Raw genomic sequence first — 15,507 nt, 5'->3', positions numbered from 1 at the left:
CCCACTCTCCTCTCTCCTCTCCTCTCCTCTTCTCTCTTCTCCTCTTCTTTTCTTTTTGCTTTGTAGGCACTGTGAGGCTTCCAGGCAGGGTTTGCCCGCTAGATTCTACCACTTGAGCCAGTCCACCAGCACCAGAAGTTCTTTTCAAAAGAATTTGGAGACCACCACTTCAGAAAGCAATCAGGACAGATGTGAGACTCAGCTTTGTCCTGAAATTGTTCCAATCTACTTGTGCCAGGTCCCAGCTCCACACTGGCCTTTGCACTGACAAGTTATACTGTTTACCTGTTGCACATTGCTCCCTGAAAGAACTTGGAGATAATCACCAGGGAACAGCAGTTCATAAGATGGCAGATACAGATGGCATGGGGCCTGGGCTTTCTTTCCTGACTCAGGCTGCTCACCAGCCTAGGGCCTTTGAAGTGCTGTTTGCCTTGGCTGGTTCTTAGTTGCCTCTGTGTGCACCACGAGGTCTCTTCTGGCCACAGAGCACTAGGAGAGTCAGATCTCTTGAGTCATTGAGAGGATACTAAGCTGTAATCAGGGAATGTCCTCCAGTCACATGCAGGAAACTTCTGACTCACTGATGACTCCTGCATGTTCTCCTTCAGCCTACAGAGCACACCGGTTTTTGTTGCTGCGTCCATGCCTTCATGCAGAGCCTTTTGCCCCTGGCTATAGATGGCTGGCAAAGGCTCCTTGCTCCTCTCCCATCAGAAGGGGGCGCTCTGGTCTCCACACCACCACCAACTCAGATTACTTCCTCTGATGATTCTTCCCTGGTTCTCCATTACTTCCTGCCCTGGTTTCTGAAGCCCCAGTTTGACACCCATGAGCTTCTAATCACTTCTTTCCTTCTTCATTCAGACTGGTGTTCCAGACTTTTTCTTGATAAGGTCTTTGCTCCTATGACTTGATTATGAAGACTCCCCCTGGAGTGTCCTGCAACCCTGCCTGAGATTCTATTTATTGAAACCTCACCTGATTTTTCAAGATGAAAACCAAAGGCTGTCTCCTCCCTGAAGTTTTTAAACATTTGCTCTACAGAGCAGGATTCCTTCCCTCCCACCCCACCCCCACTTCTCCTTAGCTGTTCTGCATACTGCAGTGTAACTGACATGTTTTTCTACTAGATTGCAAGTCCTCCAGGTAGAGCATGTGAAGAGCTACAAACAGCCTGGCCCACATAGGTGCCCAGTCAGAATGAACTGAATTAGGGCATCCAGCAGTCAGTTTTATGAGGAATACTGGACATAACTGGGTGTAATACTTAACCAAATCAAATAAGCCAGGGAAGGTCTAGATCAAGATATAAGGCTACAAAAGGAATATTTAAGCCAATGAATATATATGTGTATATATATATATATATATATATATATATATATATATACACACACAAACACATATTCAGTCACCCAGTGCACCTGTTTTAACCAACACAAATTGAAAATGTTCAGAAAAAATATTACATCTGTACTAAAAATACATATAGATTTTTTTCCTTGTCATGATTCCTAAACAATACACCGCAATAGCTCTTTACAGAGTACTTTCTTTGTATTAACTATTGTAAGTAATCTAGAGATGGTTTAAAGAATAAGAGAGAATGGATAAAATCTACACAAATTCTAATCCTTTTTATGTAAGGGCCTCTAGCACTAGAGGATTTGGGAAGTCTCTCACTCTGTCTCTGTCTGTCTGTCTGTCTGTCTGTCTCTCTCTCTCTCACACACACACATACACACACACACACACTTTCTAAACTTTCCATTTAAGGCAGAGTTTTAAGGTAGCTTCCAAATTCCTGGAACCTAGTGTACACTCCCCTTTGCTCATTATTCACTCAAACACTATTCTACTATCCTGGGGAGGGATTTTAAAGATGTCATTAAAATCCCCAGTGTGGAGATTATCTTGGTGGGCCTGACCTCATCACATGAGCCCTTTAAATGCAGGTCCAGAAGTCAAAGTCCAGAAAGCTGGAGATTCAGATGGTCAGAGGAACTTGACGTGGGGGAATTCTGCTAGCTTTGCAGATAGAGAGGGCTACCTGGGAAGAGATGGCCTGGAGGAGCTAAGTGGCCCATGCTGGCAGCCAGTTAAGGAAATAAAAAAGAGGTCTTCAGTCCTACAGATGCCAGAAACTGAATTCAGCTGATCACTTGCATGAGCTGGGGGAGCAGATTCTTCTCCAGAGCCAAAAGGAAATGTGGCCTAGCCAAGGCCTTGAATGCAGTCTTGTAACACCAGAGAACTAGTCACACAAAATTGTGAGCTAATGAACGGGTTGAGCCATATAAATATATAGCAGTTTATTAAGCTGCAATTAAAAAATGAACATACAGCGTTGCTTATTATAATATAACATATTATAACATAATATAACATAAGCGTTGCTTATCCTGATTATCAGGATTGCTTATCTCTAAGTCCATTTTCTGCTTTGCTCTCCTTTGCCATCTCCTGCTCTGAAGGGAATTCCAGTGAGAAGACCCTGGAAGAGCAGCGATTTTGAGTACACTAACAGTCATGCAGCTATTTGTGCCTTGTGGTGACAGTTATTCTCAGAGAGGAAATTGCTGTACCTGTGTAAATACATGAGAAAATGTCCCTGCCCAGAGGAAGTCCTCAGCCTATCCCCAAGGCCGAGGTATGGTAGAGGCCTTTCTAACTCCTCTTCAGCTCTGAGACATTCCCATCCGGCACAGGGCCAAAGGAAAATCTAGGAAAGCCGGGCCATTCTTCCAGAGCACCCATCTCATTTAGAGATCCAGGATAAATAGAATGGCAGCGTGCATATGGTCCTAATGGATTGCCTTCTTCGAGAATAAATAACTGAGTTGGGATCTAACATTTGAGAAGAAAAATGAGCTGGATCACTGGATTCCATGGCTTGAGATGGGAAGGGAAGATGACCAGACTACAAAAACAAAACAAAACAAAGTGGGCCAGTGGCTCATACCTGTAATCCCAGCTACTTAGGAAGCTGAGATCTGAGGGTTGAGGTTGGAAGCCAGCCCAAGCAGGAAAGTCCTTGAGACTTCTTTTCTTTTTTTTTTTTTTTTTTTTTTTTTGGCTGGTCCTGCAGCTTGAACTCAGAGTCTGGGCACTGTTCCTTAGCCTCCTTGTAGTCAAGGCTCTACCACTTGAGCCACAGTGCCATTTCCAGCCTTTTCTGAGTAGTTTGTTAGAGATAAGAGTCTCACAGACTTTCCTGCCCTGACTGCCTTGAAACTTCAATCCTCAGATCTCAGCCTCCTGAGTAGCTGGGATTACAGGTGTCAGCCACCAGCGTCAAGCTTCCAGGAGACTCTTACCTCTAATTAATCACAGAAAAAGCTGGAGCTGGTGCTGTGGCTCAAGTATAGAGAGCTAGCCTTGAGCAAAAGGAGCTCAGGGACAGTGTCCAGGTCCAGAGTTCAAGCCTGAGGACTGCAAAAACAAAACAAAACAAAACAAAAAATGCAATTCAGTTGGCAAATTGAAAATTTTCTTAGCAAGGAATTCATGGAGAAGTCCCCAAAGAAGCCTGTGTGACTATAGCCATGAGCTCTTGTGCATTTTCAGAGTCCATATACAAATTGGGCAAAAGCAAAAACCAAAAAGACAAAACTTCCGTGCACCATTCTCTCAGGAGGAAGTATGGGAAAGCCAAGCTCTCCACCCTGCAGGGTGGAGGACTTTCTTCCTGCCAAGGGCCATTTGGATCCTTATAACATCCTTTATGGGCCATACACACTTATCAATACAGACAGCGGCAAGCAGCTAATAAGAAGCATGTACACCCATCCTGTCATGTATAAATGATTTCATAAGCTTTATCCAGCCCTGGAGCCAGGCCTTCCCCAGCCCTGCTGAGTAAGCAGTAGTTCAGTCCACTGCTGAAGATGGGTTCTGCTGACAGGTAAATCCCACCAGGCATTTTCTTTGCTTTTGTCCCCCTGTTGGCTTTTTTTTTTTAATTTATGTTTATTTTTTGGTACCAGTCATGGAGTTTGAACTCGGGACTGAGGTTCTGTCCCTATGCTTTTTTGTTGAAGGCTGGTGCTCTAGAACTTGAGCTACAACTCTACTTCTGGAGTTTTGGGTGCTTAGTTGGAGATAAGAGTCTAATGGACTTTCCTGCCTAGGCTGGTTTTGAACCGTGATCCTCAGACTTCAGCCTCCTGAGTAGCTAGGAATACAGATGTGAGCCACCAGTGCCCAGCCCTTTTAGTGTTTGAGAGGAATATTTGAAAGCAAAGGAGAAACAACTCCTCTTCCCCATGTCTTGTCACCTGCAGAAAGCATATCCTGGTAGGCTCCCATACTTTGCAAAGGGGATGGGTGGCCCATTGCAGGTGATTTCTTTGAGAAATCTGAAAGAAGAGGAGAAGTATCTGTTATGAGAGGCCAGAGGGGAGCAGAGAATGAGAACCTTTTGTACAAAGGCAGAGCCGCCCAAAGTGTAGCTGATGACAGCATGAAGGCAGGAGCAGGCCAGATCTTCAGATGCTAGCTTAACCCACTAAGCGCCTTGGTTCCCATGAGATGGCATGGCACTCTGAGAACAGGTGTCAAGCCACTCCCTTTTCTTTATGTGGAGTCACTCAGTGGCCAGGGATCTATGACAGGTGCAATGCATTTGACATCAGCAAACACTAAAAAACTCCTTGAGGACTGTACATAGGCACAGTAACAAACTGAATGACTATACAAAGTTTGTATCAACGCACTAGTAACTTTTATTTTTTTAATTTTTGTTTTGTTTTGTTTTGTTTTTGGCCAGTCCTGGGGCTTGGACTCAGGGCCTGAGCACTGTCCCTAGCTTCTTTTTGCTCAAGGCTAGCACTCTGCCACTTGAGCCACAGCGCCCCTTCTGGCCGTTTTCTGTATATGTGGTCCTGGGGAATTGAACCCAGGGCCTCATGTATACGAGGCAAGCACTCTTGCCACTAGGCTATATCCCCAGCCAGTAACTTTTATTTTTGATGATACTGGGATTTGAATTCAGGTTATCACTCTTGCTAGATGGATGCTCAACCACTTAATCCACACCCCCATCCCTTCTTTGCTTTAGTTCTGTTTAGATCAGGTCTTGTGCTTCTCTTCCCCAACCCCCAGGCTGGCAATCCTTCTGGACTACAGTTCTTTACCTGAACTGCAATCCTCCTACCCCATACCTTCTGAATAACTGGGATTACAGGCGTATGCCACCATATCCACATTGTTAAGATGGAAGTCTTTTGTCCAGTCTGTCCTCAAATTAAGATCCTTCCAATCGCTGCTTCCTGAATAACAAGTGTTATAACGGAGTACCCTAACACTTGCCCATCATTAATAATTCTAAACGAATTGATATCAAATCTAGAAATCTATAAATGTAGATCTCTGTTTATTATCTCCTTTAGCATTTTTATTAGTTGGCTATTAAAATATCGAGAGAATACAAGTATAGAGGGAGAGATCTAAGGGAAATTATTGATGATGAAAGCTGGCAGGAATCATGAGTGGAGTGAATAAAGCCTTTCAAAAAAACCCACAGCAACCCAAACTTAGATCACACACACACACACACACACACACACACACACAGAGGCATCTCAAATGTTGTAATCTCTATTTTCATTACTTGTAGGAGATAATTTAATCAAAGATATAATAATGTTGCTCCTGTATATGATTTACACTTATGTAGAATTTGCTCATTTTGTTATTGGGGTATGTGTGTTTTCCTTCATAGTTGTAAGGTGCTCTATATGTCAGCTCCTTGCCTATTATTCCAAATATTTAACCTGGTTTGTCATCTAACTCTGTAATCTTTCTTACGATTGTTTCTGATATATGAAGTATATACTTTTTCTGTAGTGAAGGTCTTCTCTAATTGGATGTCTCCTGCTTTGGTAGTTAAACTTACAAAATCCTTACCCACTTTACTGTCCACCTACATTTTCTAATTCATTCAGGTTTCAATTTAAAAATCTTTAATCAATCTGTATTTTAATTTGGGCATATGGTACAAAATAGCTAGCCAATTTTCCCCCCACACTAGTCATGAATATTTAATCACTTTCCTAGGGCTTTGAAACAGGAACAAGAGTAATAGGAATACTAATTCACAGTAGCTAACTAACATTTGCTTATTGCTTACCAGGTATCAGGCCCTGATTTAACATACATTAACGCATTCATTTCTCATGATAACCCTGCAGAATGGTCACCATGATTATCACCTTCCTCAGTGTGGAAACTAAGTGGCTGAAGTGATAATATTTGTTTAAGCCTAAGCTCCCCTAGTTTAGTCCCCAGTATGAAAAACATTTATTTGCTATATTTTACCACTGTTGCTAACATTTTTGAGCCAAAATGTAAATAATATCTTCTTTCTATATGCATAAGGAAATTGCTCACACACAGAAAAAAAAACTATCAAGTGCAATTGACCTGAGAGAGGACCAACACAAAGCAATCCATTATGTGGTATTTATAGACTCACAAGATCAGCTTTCTTCTTCTTAATCTGGCCTGGTTTTACACTTCCTCTTCAGAAATACCCTGGAACTTTGGTTTCCTGAGGCCCCTTGTCCTGTGGACCAACTGGGGGGTGGGGGTGGGGGGTAGTATAACAGAACTGTGGGGGCATTCTTGGGATTCTTTGTTAAATGAGGCCCAACTCTAGGTGGAAATGGAATGAGCACAGTTGGGTATGCACCACCTGGGAGAGCCTTGGTGGGCAGCCCCGGGGGCTCAGTGTGTGGTTTTTGTCCCACAGATTCGTCACTCACACCGCAGCAGATGGTGGGTGTTGCGCTGGGCTCCGTTGCTTTTGTGGTTCTTCTTGCATTCCTCTCCTTCTCAGCAGTGTGGTATGTGGGGTTGTCATTTTTGAGAAATGAGTGGAATGGAGGGGAGGATGGGGGTGGGAGTCATGCAGAACAGCTGAGGATGAGGAGGGTCCTCAGACACCAGGGTGGAGGTTATCCTGGCCATGGCAGAACAACAGTCAGCTGGCAGAAGGTCTTATGAACCCTGCAGCTTAGGGTAGAAAGGAGAAGTACTCCAACAGAAAGAAAATTACCTTGGCCACACACAGTAGGCTGACTGATCTCCCATGATGCTCCTCTTTCCACAGGCATGAGATTCACATTGGCAAAACCAAAGGCCATTTACTTTGCTTCTTCCTTTTTCTTCCTCTCTGTCTAGATGGTGGATTGGTGCTTAATGTAACTGGTGCCAGGACAGATGTTTCCACAGCTTCTCGGGTGCCTGCACAGATGCTCTGAGTGGCTTCCATCCAGAGGGGTGTGTGGACCTGTATCTTTCTTCATTCTCTGCATGGCCTCATACCTGGATTCAAGATGGCAACTATCACAGTGGAGACCGCCCCCCCACCCCCCCACATACAAAAAGGAGGACACTCAGCCACGGTTACTGCTTCGGGAACAGTTCTCGTACCTACGAACTTTAGACCGGTGTAATAATAATTGACCACAGACAGACCATGGCAGTTTGGGCTGAGTGATGCTTAAATGACAGCTCTTCTACATATTAGATTCAAGAGAATCTCTGTATCTTCTTTTTGTTTTAAGTTTTATATTGTTATTATAAAGGTGATGTACAGAGGGGTTACAGTCAGGTAAAAAGAACATTTCTTTTTGGACAATGTCACCCCTTCACTCAGTCATTCTCCCAGTTTTTGCCTCCTGTCTCCATCCACAGGCAGTACATAGTTCATTTTCAACATAGTATATCCTCTTCTATAGCATTTCTGCTAATTAGTTTAGGGCTTTTTTTTCCATCAGATACCATGAGGTAGTTTTAATTGGAGGCTAAGATTTGGCTTTTATGATGGAAGTTATGGAAAAGAACAAATAGCATTGCCATGGATAAATGCTTCAAGCCTTTTAGAAGCAGTTCTCCTACAACTAATTGATTTTCTAATTGATTAGAAAACACACCAGCCCGACCACTGCAGTAAATTACCTGCAGTGTCCATGATCAAAGCAGCATTGCTGTGATACAATTCCAGCTCTCTGTGTGCTCCAGAGTAATGTCTGCATTTCAGTATAAATATTCTGGAATTTATTCTTACTTTCATTAAATCTTGCTTGGTGCTTCTCTGTATAAGTTGGGGTGTGATGGAAATGTAGTAATAAAGGATTAAAAGACCATCATCATGTTCATAGTGAGGCAAGAATCCATATGTTGCAGGATGGAGGAATAATGATGGGGCATACCTTATATGCAGCTGTTGTTAACTATGTAATGGGCCCTGAGACTTTGGTTATAACAGTACAGGTGTGCTGTCATTATGCTGAATTTGCAGATGGAGTATATTAGATTTAACTTGAATTTTATTTTTCTTGTTTGTCATGGGTTTGAACTCAGGGCCTGGGTCCTTGAGCTTTTGTGCTCAAGGCTACACTTTACCACTTTTAGCCACAGTTCCACTTCTGGTTTTCTGGCTTTGAATGGAGATCCTCATATCTCAGCCTCAGGAGTCATTAGGATTATAGATTTAACTCTGTGTGTGTGTGTGTGTGTGTGTGTGTGTGTGTGTGTTGTGTGTGCTGGTATGGTATAAGGGCTTGAACTCAGGGCCTTCTGCTCTTAACAGGTTTGGCACTCTACCATTTGAACTGCACTTCCACTTCCATGTTTTTGCTGATTAATTGGAGATAAATGAATCAAGGACTTTTCTGCCCAGGTTGGCTTAAAATCACGATCCTTCCTCAGATCTCAGCTTGCTGAGTAGCTATGATTACAGGTATAAGCCAGGGGGCCTGGCTTAGATTTGACTTTTATAGACTGAATTCATGTTCTTTAATTCTTCTCTGATAGCCCACCTAATGTTTAGTAATGAAAGAATGGAAAAGAGGCTGGCGCAGGTGGCTCATGCCTGTAATCCTAGCTATTTAGCAAGCTGAGATCTGAGGATCATGGTTCGAAGCCAGCTAGGGGACAGAAAAGTCTCTGTGAGATTCTTATCTCCAATCAACCACTCAAACAAACAAAAAAACAGAAGTGGCACTATGGCTCAAGTGGTAGAGAACTAGCCTTGAGCACAAAGAGGCTCAGGGACAGCACCCAGGCCCAGAGTTCAAGCCCCACACTGACCAAAAAAAAAAAAAAGAATGGAGTAGAAAGACTTGGGACTTTCTTCTTTTCTTGCTTGGCCCAGAGCATTACAGGCATGGGGCAGACAAAGGGGGGCAGTTACATTGCACACTGCCAGAATGGAGCAGATGTAACAGTGGTGGTGGGCTTGTGTTCTATTTGGTGGAGTGTGTTTACTGGCTGGCTGGCTGCTGATGGGGGGAAAGCTGAGTGTCCTGGCTCTGTGGTTTGGATGCAATCTGTCCTCACCAGAGCTCGGGCTGCAATTTGATAGCCATTTGGATGGTGTTGAGGAGGTAGGATCTTTAAGAGCTGATGAGCTTGATAAAGAGGAATTCATGCCTTTCTTTGAATGCGTGACTTCTCACTCTGTGACACCAGATAAATGACTGGGAGCAGGTTGCTCTACATGAGCCCACTCCTCAGCTTTTGTTTTCTTCACAAGGCCCCCACTGGAAGCCAAGCTGAAACCAGCACCAGGCCTTTGACCTTCCAAATCTCCGGAACTATGAGCCACAGCAAACTAGTTTTTATAAACCATTCAGTTTCCAGTATTCTTTCATGGCAGCAGAAAACAGACTGAGACACCTCTCCTTATCAGCAGAGACAGGAAGTATTGTCCACAAAGCTGTGCCATACTGGGGGGTGGGGGGGGGAGCACAATCTCCCATCAATTGTACAACATGGGAGGAGAGAGAGAACCTCCCAATGCTTGCTTATTCAATGCCAGCTGCCAGTCCCATTGCCCCACCAGTAAGGCAGTTTTAGGCACAATTGTCCTCTGTTCTGTGAGGAACTACCCCAGACTGAAACTTAAGTACCACATTGAAAGCTCTTCTCTTATTGAGTTGTAGAGTGGAGCTCTTAACAGACTATACAAGTAGCTTTCTACTTTTAACTTTTAGGAGCAACAACTCAAACTTTCACGGCTCTTTTAAAATTAGCATGTATTAGTAATATAAGGGTGGTTTTTATTGTGACATGTCCATACTTTTATACAATGTACCCATCACATTCACCCCCATCTCTCTCCCTCACCCCTTCTTTTATTTCTAAAACAATTTCAACAAGTTTCATGTTCTGAGGGTTTGTTGGTTTTTTTTTTTTTTTTTTTTTTTTTTGTATATTTGTTTTTGTTTTGCACCAGTCCTGAGGTTTGAACTCAGGGCCTCGGCACTGTCCCTGAGTTTCTTTTTGCTTAAGGCTAGAGCTCTACCACTTGAGCCATAACTCCACTTCTGGCTTTTTTTTTTTTTTTTTGTAGTTTATTAAAGATAAGAGTCTCCCAGACAATAAATAAGAAAAAAAGGAAAATAAATAAATGGAATTAATTTCCAATTAAAAAAAAAAGAGTCTCACAGGCTTTCTTTCCCTGGCTGGTTTTGAACCACAATCCTTAACCACAATCCTCAGATTTCAGTAGTAGTTAGGATTATAGGCATACCAGCACTTCTAAAAATGACTGTAGTTAGTGTTACATGGCGTGTTGGATGATAAAGGAGTTTTCTCAAAGGCAATGTTTATCAAAAGACAGAATCTACCAGGCACTGATGGCTCACGCCTATAATTCTCAGGAGGCTGAGCTCTGGGGATCATGGTTTTATGCTAGCCTGGGCAGGAAAAGTCCCTGAGACTCTTATCTCCAATTAACCACACACACAGAAAAGCTGGAAGTGCTAGCCTTGATGAACAAAAAGAAGCTCAGCAACACTGACCAGGTTCTGAGCTCAAGTGCCAGGACTAGCACAAAACAAAACAAAACAAAGATGACAGAATCTCTCTGAGCCTTTTCTTCCTATCTTATTTTATTCATTATCAGTTCGATAAATGCCATATATGTCTGTTATCCCCTAATTTCATAATCTGGAAGTAACTGCCACAGAAAACCCTGTCCAAGGGGCTCAGCAGAATTCACAGCAGGAAGAAGTCCACTTGTTTTTCTTGTAAAGTTTCTGATCAACTGGCTATTAAGTTAAATATCAGCTGTGGCTCTGGAGTAGGAGTATTAACACAGCTCACTTATCTTTTTTTTTCTTTCTTTATTTCTGTGACAAATACCTGAGAGAAACATTTTAGCAGAGGAAGGATTTGTTTCAGTTCATGGTTTCAGAGGTTTTGGTGTGTAGTTGGCTAGCTCCTTTGCTGTGGGGCTGAGGTGGGTCAGAATATCCAGATGACACGGATGACGACTGGTAGAACAAACTTGCTCATCTCATGGCAGCCAGGAATCAGTGAGAGAAAGAGAGAGAGAAAGAGAGAGAGAGAGAGAGAGAGAGAGAGGGAGAGAGAGAGAGAGAGGGAGAGGGAGAGAGAGAGAGAGACTGTACTAGCGGATGTCCTCTTCCTCTTTCATTCCATCTGGTCCTCAGCCTATGAGATGTCACCACCCATACTTGGGATTAACTAAAGTAATCCTTCCTGGAAACACCCCACAGACAGCTAGAAGTGTGACTCTAGGCATCTCTCAGGCCAATCAGGTTGATGGTGAAGACGGACTGTCACATGCTTACCAATGCATGCTTACCAAAACAGCAAAAACATAGACTTTGCCATTTTGTCAGACAATTCTAAATTATGACGCAGTTTCTTAGTGTCATACATAACATAGCAGTGCTGGGCATGTGCAGAAAGGTTGCTTCATGTTTCTGCAGTTCTTTTCTAATAGTTTTCCCAAAAATGTGAAGACAGCTTATGTTCTCTAAATTTGCCTGGTAGCTTCACTATAATAATGAGTTTGTTGTTTGTTTTTGGACCAGGCCCGAGGCTTGAACTAGGAGCCTAGGCACTATCCTTGAGCTCCTTTGCTCAAAGGCTAGCACTCTACCACTTGAGCCAAAGCTCCACTTCCAGCTTTTTGGGGGTAGTGTCTCATGGGCTTTCCTGCCTGGGCTGGCTTCAAACCACCATCCTCAGGTCTCAGCCCCCTGAATGGCGTGGATTAAAGGTGTGAGCCACTGGCCAGTTTGAGGTTTTATTTTGTTGTTGTTGCTGTTTGTTTTCCTAAGTAGATTCATGGGGGGGGGGGGAAGCATCTTGAAAGACTAATGGTTCTTCACAACAAAATGTAAGATTCTTCTATCAATGGACTCATCCCACTAAAGCTAGATCCTAAGATGGCAATGGAGCAGTGGAGGGTCTATTTTTCATTTTTTAATGAATTTCTCTTGGGGACAGTGTGTAGAGGTAAGCACTTAGATCTAATCTGGAGTTTTCTTCTAGATCAAGACTCAAGATGGGGAGATTTTCCAGGCATGAAACATGTTTTCCCTGGGCTGATGTTTTTGGGGCCCATAGTTTCTGCTTGTGTCCTTGGCTGTCCAACAGAAATGTTGGGGTTTGAACTCAGGACCTGGGTGCTGTTCCTGAGCCTCTATGTACTCAAAGCTCTGTACTCAAAGCTATGTACTCAAAGCCACTTGAGCTACTGTGTTGCTTCCAGCTTTTTCTGAATAGTTTATTGGAGATAAGAGTCTTATGGACTTTCCTGCTCCTGCTGGCTTTGAACCACAGTCCTCAGATCTCCTGAGGATTATAGGCCTGAGCTAATGGTGCCTGGCAAACAACCAGTCAATAAATGGAGACTAGTCAGGGATAAGAGTTAATAGTTAGTTCTCTGACTCAAGACTTGGAGTTCCAGTAGAGCTCTTAAGATAAGACCAGGGCAGTAGTGATTATTTTAAAATTCTACATGAGCTTGGGATAAAGTTAATATTTAAATTGATTTTATAGGAACTAAGAGTGCTTTCTCAATGCTCCCTTTCTTAGTCCAATCTCATATTCTGATTATTTAAACCTGTTTTTCCATTTCATTCTTCTAAGATTAAACCTCTGGTCATAGTTTAGCAGTCAACCGAATAGAGCCTTTGCTTGCTTCTGGAGGGAAAGGGGGGCGTGGTCCCTTTTGTGCCCAGGTTTCTGGGCTGGGATATACAGTGGAGCAAATCAGTCAGGAAAGCACCCTGTGCTCTTATTGGGGAGGATGAGTCATTTTGGAAGTGGTGGAGGTATGTGTCTCCATCTCCATACTTTTTAAATTTTTTTCCAAGACAAGCACGCTTGCCACTAGGTCATATTCTCAGCCCCTTATAACTAGAATTTTTTTTTTTTTTTTTTTTTTGCTAGTCCTGGGCCTTGGACTTAGGGTCTGAGCATTGTCCCTGGCTTCTTTTTGCTCAAGGCTAGCACTCTGCCACTTGAGCCACAGCGCCACTTCTGGCCATTTTCTATATATGTGGTGCTGGGGAATTGAACCCAGGGCATCATGTATATGAGGTAAACACTCTTGCCACTAGGCCATATTCCCAGGCCCTTTTTTTTTTTTTCCTTTTTGCTGATTATGGGGCTTGCACTTAGGGCTTGGGTGCTGTCCCTGAGCTGCTTCTGCTCCAGGCTAGTGCTCTACCACTTGAGCCATAGCACTACTACTTCTGGCCTTTTCTGAGTAGTTTATTGGAGGTGAGAGTCTCATGAACTTTCCTTTCCAGGCCTGGCTTTGAACTGCAATCCTCAGATCTCAGTTGCCTAGGTAGTTAGGATCATAGGAGTGAGCCCCCAGCACCTGGCCTCCATCCTTTCTCTCTCTCTCTGTGTGTGTGTGTGTGTGTGTGTGTGTGTGTGTTTGTGTGTGTGTGTGTGTGTGTGTGCATGCACACACAGGCATATAGTATTAGAACTTGAACTTGGGGCCTGGACATTGGCCCTGAGCTCTTTTGTTCAAGGCTCACATTCTATCACATAAGCCACAGCTCCACTTCTGGCTTTTTTGAGTAACAGTTAGTGAAGATAAGAGTCTCTTTTCTGAATGATGATCCTCAGATCTCAGCCTCCTGAGTAGCTAGGATTGCAGACTTGCCATAGGTGCCCATCTAGCCTTGCTTTTTCTTTTTTTTTTTTTTTAAAAAAGATATATTGTTAAACAAAGTTTGTAAACCTGTATAGTCAAAATTAATCATTTTTTTCTATATATCTTACTTCTGATGCATAGAAAGACCTCTCAATGTTAGTGTAACACATATAAGGTAGCATTTTTTTTTTCTAGTCCTGGGCCTTGGACTCAGGGCATGAGCACTGTCCCTGGCTTCTCTTTTTGCTCAAGGCTAGCACTCTGCCACTTGAGTCACAGCGCCACTTCTGGCCATTTTCTGTATATGTGGTGCTGGGGAATTGAACCCAGGGCTTCAAGTATACAAGGCAAGCGCTCTTGCCACTAGGCCATATCCCCAACCCCTAAGGTAGCATTTTTTAAACATTTAAATCTTTATAGGAAATTTATTTTAGGATAACAATAAGGTTCTGAGAGTGCTATGTCTATTTACATTTGCTAAACAGGTTAACCAGTTGTCTTATTAGTATCCAATGGCAGCTGAGTGCTGGTAGCTCACAGTATAATGCTAGCTACCCAGGAGGTTGAGATCTGAGGGTAATGGCTTGAAGCCAGCCAGGGCAGAAAAGTTTGTGAAACTCTTATCTCCAATTAACCAGTCAAAAGTCAAGTAGAGGTGTGGCTCAAGTGGTAGATCATCAGCTATAAGTAAAGCCAACAAACAAAAACCAAGCTAGGCAGCCCTAGCAGTGGCACAGAAACAAACAACAACAACAACAACAAATCAAAACTACCTATTGACCTTTCACCCTTAGCAATTTGAAATAACAGAGTCACATGCAAAGTTTTGTTTCTCAACTTCCTTTTTTGCTCTGTTGATCTAATTCTGTGGCAATGGTACCTGCTATAATGTTTAAATAGTTTTTCCCCCCATACCAAGTAAAAGCATGTTACTTTTTCTGTTAATTCTCAGTGTATTCTCAGCTTTCATTATGTTTTTCTACACATTGGTATTTACTGGACATAAAGAATTATTTGCTTGGGCCCCACCCATTTTTAGGGGATTTGTTAAATAAAGACTACTTTTATCTTGGAGCATGGTATGTGTCTCCATTTAAAATTCATATTTACATGTCAAGAATTCTAACTTTCTTTCTTTTTTTTTTTTTTTTTTTGCCAGTCCTGGGGCTTGGACTCAGGGCTTGAGCACTGTCCCTGGCTTCTTTTTGCTCAAGGCTAGCACTCTGCCACTTGAGCCACAGCGCCACTTCTGGCCATTTTCTGTATATGTGGTGCTGGGGAATCGAACCCAGGGCCTCATGTATATGAGGCAGGCACTCTTGCCACTAGGCCATATCCCCAGCCCAAGAATTCTAACTTTCAACTCATAAGGTAATTCATGTATGTGTTCTGTTGTGTATGCTAGGTATTCTATACTGTACACACCATGATCTCTTACTTCTGGCTTATGGAGTTCTTTTGCCCTAAATGTCTACCTCTTTTTTGGTCTACTGCCATCAATATGCACCTCCAGCACAGTTACTTCCTGAAGGATCTACCTGATCCCTAGAAACTACTTCTTATGC

The 15,507-nt window shown here is 42.9% G+C and overlaps 1 protein-coding gene across 3 annotated transcripts in view; it reads left to right on the top strand.

The window, feature by feature from the left end:
* Positions 1-7,917, top strand: part of Susd1 (sushi domain containing 1) — a 97,576-nt gene extending 89,659 nt beyond the window's left edge. For 2 of the 3 annotated variants that reach the window (XM_048339164.1, XM_048339139.1), the window contains 2 exons: positions 6,755-6,848; positions 7,186-7,917. In XM_048339164.1, coding sequence (XP_048195121.1) covers positions 6,755-6,848; positions 7,186-7,265 — 174 coding nt within the window. In that variant the 3' untranslated portion in view covers positions 7,266-7,917. The remainder of the gene's footprint in view (positions 1-6,754; positions 6,849-7,185) is intronic. The other variant, XM_048339148.1, reaches the window with a different exon arrangement.
* Positions 7,918-15,507: the final 7,590 nt, after the last annotated feature.

Source organism: Perognathus longimembris, chromosome 1, assembly GCF_023159225.1.
Source record: "Perognathus longimembris pacificus isolate PPM17 chromosome 1, ASM2315922v1, whole genome shotgun sequence".
In the NCBI taxonomy this organism is placed as follows: Eukaryota; Metazoa; Chordata; class Mammalia; order Rodentia; family Heteromyidae; genus Perognathus; species Perognathus longimembris.
Note: the sequence above shows the minus strand (reverse complement) of the source record. Positions and strands in the feature narration are given on the sequence as shown.